The following is an 11375-nucleotide window of genomic DNA, read 5'->3' as shown; positions in this document are numbered from 1 at the left end:
GGACTGCAATATTGGAAGCATTCCAGTGACCGTACCCCTTAAAACGAGGGACAATATTTCCTTATCATGAAAATACTTTGCCATCTGCTTCTCTTTAGGAAGTAGGGCCCATTTTCTCCCCGGCAATTTGCTCTACTTCCCTTAGCCAAGAGGATAACTATATGTTTTTCCTTGGGTTCACCTTCTTATTTAGCTTCTTTAGGTTCACCAAATGTAGACTCCGTGGTCTTTATTTATAGCTAGAAACCAATTATGAGTAAGTACATCCCATATTCATCTTTTTGGGTCTGGGACACCTCACTCAGGATAGTGTTTTCTATTTCCATCGATTCGCATGCAAAATTTGAGAAGTCATTGTTTTTTACCACAGCATAGTACTCTAGCGTGTATATATTCCATACTTTCTTCATCCATTCTTCCATTGAAGGGCATCTAGGTTGTTTCCAGGTTCTGGCTATTACAAATAATACTGCTATGAACATAGTTGAACAAAAGCTTTTGTCATATGATAGAGCATCTCTTGGGTATATTCCCAAGAGTGGTATTGCTGGGTCCAGGGGTAAGTTGATCCCGAATTTCCTGAGAAACCCAAACACTGACTTCCACAGTGGTTGCACAAGATTGCATTCCCACCAGCAATGGATGAGGGTACCCGTTCCTCCACAGCCTCTCCAGCAAAGGTTATCCTTGGTGTTTTTGACTTTAGCCATTCTGACAGGTGTAAGATGATATCTCAAAGTTGTTTTGATTTGCATTTCCCTGATTGCTAAGGAAGTTGAGCACGACCTTAAGTGTCTTTTGGCCATTTGAACTTCTTCTGTTGAGAATTCTCTGTTCAGTTCAGTGCCCCATTTTTTAATTGGGTTAATTAGCATTTTAAAGTCTAGTTTCTTGAGTTCTCTATATATTTTGGAGATCAGACCTTTGTCTTATGTGGGGTGGGTGAAGATCTTCTCCTAGTCAGTAGGTTGCCTTTGTGTCTTAGTGACCATGTCCTTTGCTTTACAGAAGCTTCTCAGTTTAAGTGGGGTGGGATGGGGGTAAGGGAAGATGGGGAGAGAAAAGGTAGAAGGGAAGGAGGGGGACCTGGGAAAACAGGAGAATTGGGATAAAGGAAAGGTGGATAGGGGAGCACGGAACCACAATTCATAGTTAAGGGAGCCACTTTAGGGTGGGCAAGAGACTTGACCCTAGAGTGGCTCCCAAGTGCCCAAGATGAGGTTCCCAGTTAGTTCCTTGGGCAGCTGAGGATTGGGAACCTGAAATGACCCTATCCTAGAGCAATACTGACGAATATCTTGCATATCATCATAGAATCTTCATCTGGTGATGGATGGAGATAGAGACAGAGACCCAGACAGGAGCACTGGACTGAGCTCCCAAGGTCCCAATGAGGAGCAGAAGGAGGGATAACATGAGCAAAGAAGTCGGGACCACGAGGTGTGCATCCACCCACTGAGACAGTGGAGCTGATCTACGGGGAGCTCACCAAGGCCAGCTGGACTGTGACCGAAAAAGCATGGGATAAAACCGGACTCTCTGAACATGGCGAACAATGAGGGCTGATGAGACACCAAGGACAATGGCAGGGGGTTTTGATCCTACTTAATGTGCTGGCTTTGTGGGAGCCTAGCCAGTTTGGATGTTCACCTTCCTAGATATGGACGGAGGGGGGAGGACCTAGGACTTACCACAGGGCAGGGAACCCGGACTGCTCTGTGAACTGGAGAGGGAGGGGGAGAGGAGTGGGGGGAGGGGGAGAAGGTTGGGAGGAGGGAAAAATAAAGAAAAAAAAGAAGTAGGGCCAAGGAATTATCAGCTCATTCTATACCAGGGTTTTGGCTGGCTTGGCCCTTGCTAGGATTTTGCAGATAACAGATGCCAATATGAGTCCGTGATTGTAATATCCATGACATGTCCAGAAGACAGCATTTCACAGCACCCCTCCCTGTGCTCCACTCCTTACATTCCTCCCTCATCTTCTTCATCAGTGTTCTCTGAGCCTTGGAGTAAGTTGAATTGACACTGGAAATCTTACATCACACAACATATTGAACATTGGGAAGGACATTTTCTGCCTCATTCAAAATCCATATTGTGTGTTTGAGACTCTGTGTATGTGGTTTTCTGACTTCTGTTTTGTAGGCTCGGAACTAGAATGGACGTCAAGACAGGAAAAGACATTTTAAGTGAGGGACAAGAGGGAAGGAAATGACACAGGCAGGGTAAGACAGAGGTTTTAAATGAAATGTTGTGTGTAGTGAGAGAAAGGGGATGAGTGAGTAGAAAGCATGAGAATTCAGGAAAATCAAAACAGAGTCTTCTGACAATACCAAACTGATGCCAAAGTTCTGTGTTTTGTTATAAAAATTTATTAGGTGTTCCCATTATGCTGATATAAATATGCAGAAACAGAAACTGACGTAAGACAACATGAAGACAGCCATGTGTTGCCTGGGATCAGGTTGGGAAAATGAAAGGCACAGTGGGAAGTAGAAAGTGACCATAGAAAAAATTTCAGGATGCAAAAGATTACATGCTGTAAATATAAATATATCACTGATAGGAAGAAAGACAACCACAAGGAAGGTCTCATTTGGAAACTTCCTGGGGTCATAGGACAACATTTTCAAAACTGAGGAAAAATGAAAAAAGTCTCAAGTGTTCCTGTCACAGAGAAGGAGTTTCACTTAGAGACTGGTGTCACCCTATCCAAATTCCACCTCAGGAAGAAGTCATGTCCAGCAGAGACAAAGAGATAGACAGAGATAATATCTAGAAACACAGAAATGTGGAGCTTTTCAATTTCACATTGACCCTAAAGAGACATGACAGCGTGGAAACACAACATTTTCTATGCATATGGTGGAAAGGGAACTAAGTAGAGTGTGGTGAATCCCTAAGAAGGAAAATGTGTACACGGAATTATGTTAATGCTTCAATTTCTATAACTTTTATCAGTGTGTATGATGACTTATATCTCCTCTGAGTACTGTGTTCTGCCCAGGTCCAAGTACAGAGCCTTCTGTAGCAGGAAGATATGCAAATTAGTCTTCTTTGTGCCCTTAAAAACTAGGCACGCCCTGACCCTGCAGCTCTGGCTGAGGAGACCAACCCTGGATTCCCAAGTGCCAGTCAGGGTTCAGAGCTGAACACAGGCCACTCACCATGGACTTAGGGCTTATACTGGTTTTCTCTGTCCTTATTTTAAAAGGTAAAATTCATAAAGATGAGATACTGTGTGTTTTGTGTACACGAGAAAGAGAAAAAATGTCTTTTGTGTCAGTTTTCTAACCAGAATCCTTTGTGTTTACAGGTGTCCAGTGTGAAGTGCAGTTGCTGGAGTCTGGGGGAGGCTTAGTGCAACCCGAAAAGTCCCTGAAACTCTCATGTGCAGCTTCTGGATTCACCTTTGATGACTATGCAATGAGCTGGGTCCGGCAGGCTCCAGGGAAGGGGCTGGAGTGGGTCGCATTGATTAGTTATGATGGTGGTACCATCAGGTATACTGATGCTGTGAAGGGCCGGTTCACAATCTCCAGAGACAATGCCAAGAACACTCTGTACCTGGAAATGAGCCATCTGAGGTCAGAGGACACAGCCATGTATTACTGTGCAAGAGACACACTGAGTGAATGTTACTGTGAACTCAGGCAAAAACACCCCTGTGGTTAACACAGGACCAGCAGGCGGCGCTGAGAGCACTTGGAAATCTGGGTCACAGAAGAGCCTGCTCAGAGAAGCAATGGAAGACTGGACTTCTCAGTGTCTGCACAGCCCCTTCATATCCCATTTATGGATTTTCTCTACAGGTATAGTGTGTAGTAATCCTTGAGTCCAAATGTTTATTAAATTTTTGTTTCCTGTTGTAATGTGTGTGTTTATTTCTTATACTGTTTCTCCCTGTTAACCCTTTATCTCTCTAACTATTTCTGTTTCAGTCTTTTTCGCTCTTCCTCTTTCTTTCTCACTACTCTCCGTGTGTGTGTGTGTGTGTGTGTGTGTGTGTGTGTGTGTGTTGACATATGAAAAATTTCTCTAAATCTCTGCACCACTTGTATTGAGACAAATTCTATCAGTTGGCCTGGATCTCAACGAATGGATAGTCTAGTGAGTCCCAGTGATTGTTCAGTCTCCACATTCCCTATACTTTATACCCGGTTGACTGTCACACCCATTTCTTTCTTTCTTTATTTTGTTAGTTATGGAATCTGAGTTCTGTATTCAGAACCAGTTGAAGAGATCTTGTGTGTTAAAAACTTGATTTTCACAACCCCATTATTGTTTCTTTTAAATTTAGGAAGTGCTTTTATCTGAACAAAATACATATCATCGCACTGAGCTAAATCGATCCTGTCTTTTGACCTGCATGGGTTCCTGAGGAAGCCACAGAAGATTGTAAACCCTAGAAGACACAGGCAGCTCAGAACCACATGTGAGCCTAGACAACTTTGTGCCATCTCTATGCCTCCATGAGCACTACACTACCCACATAGAAGCTTAACCCCTAATTAAAACAGTATATTTGTAAAAAAGTTCTCATCCAATTCTGTGATTTAGCCCAATGGTCTAGTTCTTGTGTAGTTTATATGAGACCTTGATTCAAATGGTAATTTATAATAATTATATTTCTCATATTGAATAATAAATACTGTAGTTGCAACCTGACTACTCTCTATTAAGAGTCATAACATGGTTTCTGTCATATAACAGAACAGTTAATTTTTTTCCAAGAAAAACTCCTTTTTCTCACTTCTCTAAGTTCTGAGTCAGGAGGTTAACAGATAGCTCTAGGAACCCAGAGTGGAGAGGTGATATTCTCATGAGACACATTGTTCTGCCCTCCATGCTCTGACTGAGATGCTTTACCTTGACCTGTGCATAAGGGCAGAAGAGATAGCATAAAGCTAACATTTCTAAGAACCACAGAAATGGATTTTAAACTCAAAAGAATTAGTTGCCTGCAACTAAAGATATGAGTGTCATTTACCCAAGGAAAGAACGAGACCAAGCTTTCTGAGAATGGAGGAGAAGGAATGCCTGTGCTGTGGAAATGGGAATGTGGTTCTACTGAGACATTATGAAAACTGTGGGGTCCTTTAGAGAATTACACAAGACAATGTGATCCTGCAATCTCACCTACCAATGAGCAGAAAAAGCAGCAGAGATAGTACCAAAAAGCAGGAAAGGAGGCAGGAGATATAGAAGAGACGTGAGAGTAGGAGAGGCCAGAAGGGTCAAAGGAGTGAGAGAAAGAGGACAGAGGATAGTGGAATGAATCAATGTAGTCACAGTACATTATAAATGAGTGCAGTGATTTGTTTTTGTAGCAGAATGAATAACATAGATGGGGAAAGAAAATTTTCAAATAGATGGGATGTTAATATACAGATACCCATCTGCCCTTGTAAGTGTGATTGTGGAAAAGATTGTCTCTGTTGTTGTATATCTTTCTGTGTGTATATGTCTGTGTGTTTGAGTGATGGCTTCAGCGATGCATACTTTATCATCATCTACAGATAGTTTTCAATATAGGGGTTACCACAACATCATCAGACCACAGAAACCTGCTCTGAGGTCAGGTGAATAGTAAGGCTGGGATTATTGGTTTGAATTCAGGCTCAGGGCCTCTGTTAACATGAGCAAGTCCCTGAAGACCTTCCAGTTCCCATTAAAACAATGACATCTTGAATTTTGCATGCAAATGGATGGAAATAGAAAACACTATCCTGAGTGAGGTAACCCAGACCCAAAAAGATGAACATGGGATGTACTCACTCATAATTGGTTTCTAGTCATAAATAAAGGACATTGAGCCTATAATTCGTGATCCTAGAGAAGCTAAATAAGAAGGTGAACCCGAAGAAAAACATATAGTTATCCTCCTGGATATTAGAAGTAGACAAGATTGCCGGGCAAAAACTGGGAACTTGGGGGTGGGTGAGATGGGGATAAGGGAAAATGGGGTAAGAAAATTGAGAAGGGGAGGATGGGGAGAGCTTGGGGGAATGGGATGGTTGGATAAAGAAAGGATGGATATGGGAGCAGGGAAGTATATATCTTAATTAAGGGAGCCATTTTAGGGTTTGCAAAAGACTCTACTCTAGAGGGGTTCCCAGGTGTCCAGGGAGATGTCCTCAGCTAGTTCCTTGGGCAGCTGAGGAGAGAGAGCCTAAAATAGCTCTATCCTATAGCCATACTGATGAATATCTTGCATATCACCATAGAACCTTGATCTGGCATTGGATGTAGATAGAGACAGAGACCCACATTGGAGCACCAGACTGAGCTCCCAAAGTCCAAATGAGGAGCAGAAGGAGGGAGAACATGAGCAAGGAATTTAGGACCGTGAGGGGTTCACTCACCCACTATGACAGTGGGACTGATCTAATGGGAGCTCATGGAGGCCAGTTGGATTGGGACTGATGGAGCATGTGATCAACTTGATCATAATGAATATTTTTTTATTATTATTAAAAATTTTATTAAAAATTTTCACTTCCTCCCCTCCTCCCATTTTTCTCCCATTCCCCCCACACCGCTCTCCCTCCTTCTCCAGTACAAAGAGCAGTCAGAGTTCCCTGCCCTGTGAGAAGTCCAAGGTCCTCCCCCCTCCATCCAGGTCTAAGAAGGTGAGCATCCAAACAGACTAGGCTCCCACAAAGCCAGTACATGCTGTAGGATCAAAACCCAGTGCCATTGTCCTTGGCTTCTCAGTCAGCCCTCATTGACCACCATATTCAGAGAGTCCGGTTGATCACATGCTCCATCATTCCCAATCCAACTGGCCTCCATGAGCTCCCAATAGATTAGCCCCACAGTCTCAGTGGGTGGGTGCACCCCTCGCGGTCCTGACTTCCTTGCTCATGTTCTCCCTTCTTTTGCTCCTCATTTGAACCTTGGGAGCTCAGTCCGGTGCTCCAATGTGGGTCTCTGTCTCTATCTCCATTCATTGTCAGGTGAAGGCTCTATGGTGATACGCAAGATATTCATCAGTTTAGCTATATGATAGGGCCATTTCAAGTTCCCTCTCTTCAGCTGTCCAAGGAACTAGCTGGGGACATCTCCTTGGACACCTGGGAACCTCTCTAGAGTCAAGTCTCTTGCAAACCCTAAAATGGCTCCCTTAATTAAGATATATACTTCCCTGCTCCCATATCGACCCTTCCTCCATCCCAAACATCCCATTCCCCCAAGCTCTCCCCATCTTCCCCTTCTCACTTTTCTCTCCCCATCTTTCCTTATCCACACCTCACCCCCACCCCGAAGCTCTCAATATTTGCCTGGCAACCATGTCTACTTCCGTTATCCAGGAGAATAACTATATGTTTTTCTTTGGGTTCACCTTCTTATTTAGCTTCTCTAGGATCACGAATTATAGGCTCAATGTCCTTTATTTATGGCTAGAATCCAGTAATGAGTGAGTACATACCATTTTCATTATTTTGGGTCTGGGTTACCTCACTCAGGATAGTGTTTTCTATTTCCATCCATTTGCATGCAAAATTCAAGATGTCATTGTTTCTTACCGCGGAGTAGTACTCTAATGCATATATATTCCAGTTTCTTCGTCCATTCTTCCATTGAGTGGCATCTAGGTTGTTTCCAGCTTCTGACTATTTCAAATAATGCTGCTATGAACATAGTTGAACAAATACTTTGGTAATATGATAGGGTATTTCTTGGGTATATTCCCAAGAGTGGTATTGCTGGATCCTGGGGTAGGTTGATCCCGAATTTCCTAAGAAACTGCCGTGCTGATTTCCAAAGTGGTTGCACAAGTTTGAATTCCCACCAGCAATGGATGAGTGTACCCCTTACTCCACATCCTCTCCTACAAAGGCTATCATTGATATGTTTGATTTTAGCCATTCTGTCAGGTGTAAGATGGTATCTCAAAGTTGTATTGATTTTCATTTTCCTGATAGCTAAGGAGTTCGAGCAGGACCTTAAGTGTCTTTTGGCCATTTGAACTTCTTCTGTTGAGAATTCTCTGTTCAGTTCAACTCCCCACTTTTTAATTGGGTTAATTAGGATTTTAAAGTCTAGTTTCTTGTGTTCTTTATATATTTTGGAGATCAGGCCTTTGTCTGTTGTGGTGTTGGTGAAATTTTTTTTATGTGTTCTTAGATTCAGTTTGCCAGTATTTTATTGAGGATTTTTGCATCCATGTTCATGTGTGAGATTTTTCTGTAATTCTCTTTCTTGGTTGAGTCTTTGTGTGGTTTTGGTATCAGGGTAACTGTAGCTTCATAAAAAGAGTTTGGCAATGACTTCTGTTTCAATTATGTAAAACACATTAAGGAATATAGGTATCAGCTCTTTCTTAGATGTTCTGGTAAAATTCTGCATTAAAACCATCTGGTCCTGGGCTTTTTTTGGTTGGGAGATTTTGATGACAGCTTCTATTTCCTCACAACTTATAGGTCCATTTAGATTGTTCACATGGTCTTGATTCAATTTTTTATATATTATTTATCTAAAAACAAGTCCATTTCTTTTACATTTTCCAACTTTGTGGCATATAGGCTTTTGTAGTAAGACCTAATGATTCTCTGAATTTCCTTAGTGTCTGTTGTTATGTCCCCTTTTCATTTGCATGTTCTCTCTCTGCCTTTTGATTAGTTTGTATAGGGGTTGGTCTACCCACTGAGATAGTGTGCCTGATTTAATGGGAGCTCTCTTTGGTGTGTTCTGGGTAAGGTTGCCGACTTCTCCCCCCTTTCCCCAGCCTTCAGCCCTCGGCTAGAACTTGTTTTGGTCCGCGCCTGGAAGTTTTGTGCTTCCAGCTCTCACCCCTCTTTTTCTGATCTTTTTCTGTCCTCTTTACGGGCCCACTATTCCTGATGCATGGAGTGAATTCCTTTATTTCCTCCAATGCTTTTCCTGCACATTAGTCCCTGGTTATTCTGTTCCGTATATCACCAATCACAACCTGAATATTGATGTCTATGCTGAAACCATGAGAAGCAGAATCAAAACTGGAATTCATTAGAGAGGGTTTTGTTTAGACTTGACCCCAAGTCAAACTGTCAATTAGTGAAGTATGCATGTATGATGGTGTCCTGACCTGTGTGAAACAAATTAGGGTCCCTGGTAACCTGAAAGAGAAAGGAATGGAGGGGAAAGAGACAGAAGTGGGCAGCAAGTCTGTATTTCTGATCAAGCTGCCACCTTTTTTTTTCCTCAGGGGCTTTTATAGATCAAACAAGCAGGGGAAGGTTAGGATGTTGGAATGTCAGGTCTGGAGGCAGCTTTAGCTGGCAGAAAGAGATTAAGGAGATACTGAGGGTAGGTGACCTTTAACTAACAAAGGGAAGTTTAATTAATCTTGAAGACTGGGTTCTGCGGTTCTCACAGGGAGATAAGAAGAGAAAAGGTTCCTTCCTAGGTCTGGAACTTGCCCTACAGAGCCTTCTGAATAGCTTACTTAACTTGTGAACTTAAGATGGCTATAACCAAAATACAGATCTTTGCTTCTGGCATGATGGTAAGGGCATCACTCTGCAAGTACTCAGGACTGTGTAGGTGATCTCATACTCACTTTGAGTCCTTGCAGTTGGCCCATAACAAACCTCCTCCCATCACATTGTCACACAAATGTCCTGAGTAGTGTGAGCTACTTCAGTGTATAAAGAATGAATTGATTACATTAGAGAAATTGTATTGGATGCTTAAGGTCCTGTTAGTTTCATCAACATCACATGGTGAAGATGGAGCAGCATGTGATTGGTCCTCCCATAACAAAAAGCACTAAGGGAAATGAGAATATATCATAGGATTTTTAACATGGGAGAAAATCGGGAATTCTATGACTTTCAGTCAAATTAGTAATATGGTTTTTGATCCTACAGCATGTACTGGCTTTGTGGGAACCTAGGCAGTTTGGATGCTCACCTTACTAGACCTGGATGGAGGTGGGCGGTCCTTTGACTTCCCACAGGTCAGGGAACCCTGATTGCTCTTCGAGCTGATGAGGGAGGGGGACTTGATCAGGGGAGGGGGAGGGAATTGGTAGTCAGTGGCAGGGAGGAGGCAGAAATCCTTAATAAGTAAATAAAAAATAGTACAAGAGAATCCTGGGCACTGTCCAGTGCATATGCAGACTAACAGGAAAATGGTGGGTCAATAAAAAGGAAGATAATTACAGTCATAGATGTCTTTACAGTAACACTAAAGACCACATGCTCTTTTCTAGACTCACACATCAATAATATTGTGACAGTTATTTCATCTTGAAAGAACTTGGGGAGTCAATTTTCACCCACTGACTTGTAAAAAAATGCTGACTTCCTGCCTGAAAATTTATCTTCCAGTTCTGTTATATTCTTTCCTGGGCTATGGGATCTCATAGATCTCTCACAGAAATTACTGACCTAAGTGCAACAGGACTGTTGTCTATTGATGAGACTGGTGGGCCTTCTCCTGAAACTGTAATACCAGTATTCAGAAAAGTAAGAAGATATGTATTTTTAATTAGAGACATTTTACCCTGCAGAGGATATTGGCATCATAAGTCAGATTTCTCTTTGCTTGGTGATTCTTTCTGGATAGCTATCTTTTCTTCTTTAGGCATCTAGATGTCTGAGATCTCTTGATTTTACAAAGATGGTCATTGTTATTCTTTTGGTCCCCACCCCTTTCCACAACCACTCCCAGCAACCTCTGACCACTCTTCCCATCTGAAAACTCTCTTCCTCTTCCTGTCCCCCTCTGGTATGTGTACACATGTCTATCCCTGTCTCCCTTCTCTCTCTCTCTCTCTCTCTCTGTCTCTCTCTCTCTATTTCTCTCCCTCTCTCTCTCTCCCTCTCCCGTTTAATAAATGTTTATGCCTATTTTCTGTGTCTATGTGCCTTTTACCCACCGCCAGTTTACACTCACTGGCTTGGCTCTCCCAGACCCACCGCAGGCTGGCCCTGCCCGCTCACTGCATGGTGGGGCTGCCTGGCAACCCTGGATGGGCCACCTCTTGTAAACTGCCCAGGGATCTGGCAGGGACCCACAACCATCTCTGCTGGGCTGGCAGTTGCTCTGCAAACATTTTAAAAATATAATTAGTGCCGTGTGACTCCTGAACGGGGTTCTTTTTCCACTTCCACCACCAGCTTCCCGGATGGCTTCCATCAGTGAGTTTCTCTCTGTTCTGCTATGGTTGCTTTCATTCTGCTATGGTTGCTTTCCTTTGCCAGATTCGTGTGGATCGGTCCCGGAGACAGTCTGCCCGTGCATTAGCACTGCACACTTCCCGTACAATGCATTCGACTGGGGACCTGGTCCTGAATTTCTTTATCTTTTTTTTTTCTGTTTCCTCTCTTTCCTCTTTCTCTTCTCTCGATGGTAATGGTTAATTGCTGCTCAGAGCAGTGCCCCCA

The 11375-nt window shown here is 42.8% G+C and overlaps 1 gene segment (V, D, J or C); it reads left to right on the top strand.

The window, feature by feature from the left end:
* Positions 1-3156: 3156 nt before the first annotated feature.
* On the top strand, positions 3157-11049 carry LOC121438499. The segment is given in 3 exon segments: positions 3157-3214; positions 3317-3631; positions 10988-11049. Coding segments are annotated over 3 exon segments (423 nt in total).
* Positions 11050-11375: the final 326 nt, after the last annotated feature.

This window comes from Microtus oregoni, unplaced genomic scaffold (assembly GCF_018167655.1).
Source record: "Microtus oregoni isolate MIOR12 unplaced genomic scaffold, Mior012 000056F_ref0000123, whole genome shotgun sequence".
Classification (NCBI taxonomy): domain Eukaryota; kingdom Metazoa; phylum Chordata; class Mammalia; order Rodentia; family Cricetidae; genus Microtus; species Microtus oregoni.
The sequence above is the reverse complement of the archived record's forward strand: the minus strand, read 5'-3'. Positions and strand labels throughout refer to the sequence as shown.